The 4,617-nt window shown below is 27.8% G+C and overlaps 1 protein-coding gene across 1 annotated transcript; it reads left to right on the top strand.

The window, feature by feature from the left end:
* The first annotated feature begins 429 nt into the window (after window positions 1-429).
* On the top strand, window positions 430-4,225 carry LOC110645034 (cytochrome P450 81Q32). The gene is made up of 2 exons (XM_021798032.2): window positions 430-1,395; window positions 3,451-4,225. Exons 1-2 carry the CDS (start codon window positions 499-501, stop codon window positions 4,075-4,077), a joined length of 1,524 nt encoding a protein of 507 aa, XP_021653724.2. The 5' UTR covers window positions 430-498; the 3' UTR covers window positions 4,078-4,225.
* The last annotated feature ends 392 nt before the right edge of the window (window positions 4,226-4,617 follow it).

The following is a 4,617-nucleotide window of genomic DNA, read 5'->3' as shown; positions in this document are numbered from 1 at the left end:
ATTAAATAAATTAAAAAGTTTAATTACAAATTAATTATTCAAATTTTTATTTTTATAAATTAATGATTGGTAATTATTATTTAAAAATTAAATTCAAGAATTTAAAAATTCCCTAAAACTGTGATGTTAAATTTTCTCAAAAAAAGTGTGGCGTCACATGGTCTTACGAGCTATTGAAATGGAACATTCTTTCTCAATAGCTTGCATATCTTGGGCTAATTATTAGGTACACCATGAGCACTAAAAAATAGTGCTCCATCTCTCATATAAAGTGGGTCCTTCCTATATAATAGGAAGTGAGTCCCACATGATTATGAGAGAAGGTGTATGTGCACCGGGTGTACCTAATAATTCCTCGCATAGGCTTGATAAGAAATGAAAAATGACACTTTTATAATGAATTCTATCCACTTAAATTGTTTTATATGTTACAACTGGGAAATTTGCCATTTCCGCAAACTAACTTAAAAACAGCATAAAACTTTATTAGCCAAACCTATGTTGGAAGCAAGAATGGAAGATTATATGTTGCTATACTCATCTCTCCTCGTTATTTTTCTCATCTTGGCTTTCAAGCTTTTCTCACCAACAAAATCTTCAAGTAAAACCCTCCCTCCTAGCCCGCCTTCTCTTCCAATTTTTGGTCATCTCCATCTCCTCAGAGAACCCCTTCACCGATCCCTCCAAACTTTGTCTCAAAAATATGGTCCCATAATCTCCCTTCGATTTGGGTCTCGCTTGGTGGTGGTGGTTTCCTCTCCATTAGCCGTCAAGGAATGTTGCACTACAAATGACATCATTTTCGCCAATCGCCCAAAATTGCTAGTAGGTGAATACATAGGCTACAACTATAACATGCTCGGGGCTGATTCATATGGAGAACAATGGCGCAATCTTCGCCGCATAGGAACTTTTGAGATCTTCTCTTCAAATCGCCTAAACATGTGTTTAGACACTAGAAGAGATGAAGTCAAGATTTTACTAGGCAAACTGTATCATGTATCGAGCCGTGGCTTTGCTAAGGTAGAGATTAAGTCCATGTTCTTGGAGCTAACATATAACATAATTATGAGAATGCTTTCAGGGAAGTGTTATTATGGTAAAGATACAGAAGAAGCAAGAAGGTTCAAGGAGATTGTAGAAGAAACTTCAAGGTGTGCTGGGGCAGCGAATATTGAAGATTTCTTTCCAATTCTGAGATGGGTTGACTGCCTAGGGTCTATAAAAAAGATGAAGAGAGTTAGGAAAGAGAGTGACATGGCGTTGCAAGCTTTGCTAGATAAGCAACGTAATGATGGTTCAGATACTAGAAACAGTACGATCAGTCATCTCCTTTCCTTGCAAGAATTGCAACCACAATATTACACGGATGAAATTGTCAAAGGACTCATTCTGGTTAGTGAAATCACCCCCTTTCTTTTATTTCTTTATGTTATGTTAAAACTCATAAGCGGTAAATTAATCTAAATACAAGTAAATGAGCGGTTAATTTCACCGATTGTTCACTTAATTAGCTGGTTGCATCAATAATCTTTTAACTTCAATTTATATAATAAAAATTATTAAATTTTAATTTAAGTATCATTAAATTAAAATCCCTCTAACTTTTTACTGGTAATTTACAGATAATTTATGACTAAATTTTACTCACTATCTCAATGTATTACAATTGGCCTCAATTTTAATTTGCATGACAAAAATTTTTAAATTTCAATTTAATATATTTTTCTTTAAAATTTTATAAAATTATTCATAATAAATCATAATTTATGACTAAGTAATTTTTCTTTCAAACTTTTATAATTAGTTTAAAATTCTAAATTTTTATTTGTTTATTTTCTATTTATTGTAAATAAAATTATATTTTTAAAAATAGTCTAATATTTTTATAAATATATATAATTATTTATTTGTTTAATTTATCTTATTAAAAATTATATAATTATTATTATTTTTTAAAGAAAAATTAATAATATCATTTTTACTTATATTACTTTTCGATTCGTTTTCAATTCGATTTTTTATTAATATTTATTTGTTTTCAATTCGATTTTTATTAATGTTTAAAGGATTCATATTTAATTTATCTTAATTTCATTGATTTTATTTTAATGATGACAAAACAAAGTATGGATTTTTTTATAGGTTAATTTTATATATAATTTTTTATTCTTTCTTATATTAACAAAATGATATTATATCCGATCTTAAAATATTATTAAACATATTTTGTATTAAAAATTATTTATATATTAAATTGAAGACAATTTAGAGATATGGAACATATATGGTACATTTATCTATGTTAAAAGATAATAAGTGAAATTTGACCATAAATAATAGTAAATCAGTAATAAAAAGTCATAAAAATTTTAATAATAAATTTAATTTAATTTTTTTTCTTATAAAAAAAATTTAAAAATTTTATGATATAAATTAAAGTTAAAAGATGAGATTGAAATTATTCTAGTAAATCAGGCTAATCAAGATACTGACGAGTAGAGCAAATATATAGAGCACTCAATTATTAGAGGCAAATTTTGATTTCGACCTATAAAATTCATGTCAATCCAATTAAAATTTCCTCTATAAAAAAAAAAAATCACCCTCACAATCCCTTTGCCACAATTTCATCTCAAATATCAGATCTTTTTTTCTTTTTATATCCTTACTTATTTCTTTCCACCTGCAATGCCTTTCACTACGTGGCATTTCTCTTTTTATTTTATTTTATTTTATTTTTTTTACATTCTTGTCTCCTCTTCTTTTGCCCTTGAGTTCCATTCATAACAAATAAAAATAAAATATTCAACGTAACATGTCATGTTAGTAGTAATATATTTATTTAAATTAATTTTAAATTTTAAATAAAATTACACTCAATAAAAAAAATTAATTTAAATTTTAAAATTAAAAAATTAAATTAAAATATAATTACGTGCAAATTTTAAATTTTCTTAATTAAGAATTAAATTTATTGGTAAAGAAAAGTTTGAATTTTTAAATTGTTAAAATTAAAATAATTAAATTATTACCTCATTTAATTTCATTTGCCAGTTTTCAAAATTTGTTTACTAAGTGCATTAATTATTATTTTTTAAAAATTTACCTTTATCTCTACTAATTAAACATAATAATTATTTCTATAAATTTTTATAATTCATCTTATTACCTCATTTTATCTCTCTTAATTTCTTAATTAGGTGTGAGAGAAAGTAATTTAATCAAATTATGGAGAATTTTATTATAATTAAATGATTTAATTATTTTCTTAATTATCACGTCAAAACTTTAAATGAAAGATAAAAATTGACGTAGATAGTAATTGCTTGCAAATTTTAAATTTTCTTAATTAAGATTTAAATTTATTGGCAAAGAAAAGTTTGAATTTTTATGCATGCCTATAATTTTCCCCCTCTTCAAATGGAACTTCAAAAACATGTTACGCAGGCTCTTATATTGGCCGGAACAAACACATCTGCTGCAACTTTGGAGTGGGCAATGTCTAATTTGCTTAATCATCCTGGAGTGTTAGAAAAGGCTAGAGCCGAAATAGATGCTGAAGTTGGGCAGAGTCATCTAATAGATGAATCGGACCTCTCAAAGCTACCATACCTTCAAGCTATTATAACAGAAACCCTTCGCTTGTACCCAGTTGCACCACTCTTAATTCCACACATGTCGTCTAAAAACTGTAGTGTTGGAGGATATGACGTGCCAAAGGACACAATGCTGTTGATAAATGCATGGGCGATACATAGAGATCCCGAGGTCTGGGATGATCCTGAAAGTTTCAAGCCTGAAAGAATATTAGAGAATGGAGCTGGAATTGATAGCTGCAAGATATTACCGTTTGGGATGGGAAGGAGAGCATGTCCCGGTATTGGGATGGCCAATCGGGTGATAGGCTTGACTTTGGGTTCTTTGGTTCAGTGCTTTGAATGGGAAAGGGTTAGTGTTGAGGAAATTGACATGAAGGGAGGCAGTGGACTCATCATGCCAAAAGCCCAGCCGTTGGTGGCCATGTGCAAACCACGCAATTTTATTGATGGGATTTTCATCGGAGAAGCTCTCTAGAATTGTCATGAAGTGCCTAACTTGTACCATAAGCAATACTTAAGCTCTACAACCTTATATTTTTATTATCTCCTTTAATGGCCTTGGAACACTATAGAATAGTTATTATTATTATTATTATTATTATTATTATTATTATTATTATTATGTTTTCTTTTAAGTAGATTGAAGAATAGCGACTCAAATCTAAATCTGCCAAATGGATGATATCTTTTCAACCATTAGACTAAGCCATACTAGATAATGCTACTATATTATTTGTACTCTTTATATTAAATTTGTTAGTTTAATGATTGCAATATATATATATATATATATAGAAGATTTAAAAAAATTAACAGAATTGAATTATTTTTTTACTCTTATAAATTCATAATTAAATATTTAAATGTGTTATACGAATAATTTAGAATTTAATGACTCTAATTTTATAAATTATGCTTGCTCCGTCAATTTTTATCTCTCTTTTAAGGTCTTTGTATGGTAATTAAAAAATAATTAAATCAAATAAATTGTAACAAAATATTTCTTAATTAATTT

This window comes from Hevea brasiliensis, chromosome 7, assembly GCF_030052815.1.
Source record: "Hevea brasiliensis isolate MT/VB/25A 57/8 chromosome 7, ASM3005281v1, whole genome shotgun sequence".
NCBI classification, from domain to species: domain Eukaryota; kingdom Viridiplantae; phylum Streptophyta; class Magnoliopsida; order Malpighiales; family Euphorbiaceae; genus Hevea; species Hevea brasiliensis.
This window is presented reverse-complemented; position numbering and strand designations above follow the sequence as displayed.

What these genes read in the sequence shown, in the direction of transcription:
- LOC110645034 (XM_021798032.2), top strand. Translation starts at nt 499, where the DNA reads ATGTTGGAAGCAAGAATGGAAGATTATATGTTGCTATACTCATCTCTC. An exon ending in TTGTCAAAGGACTCATTCTG is followed by an intron (nt 1,396 to 3,450) that starts GTTAGTGAAATC and finishes CATGTTACGCAG; the next exon opens with GCTCTTATATTGGCCGGAAC.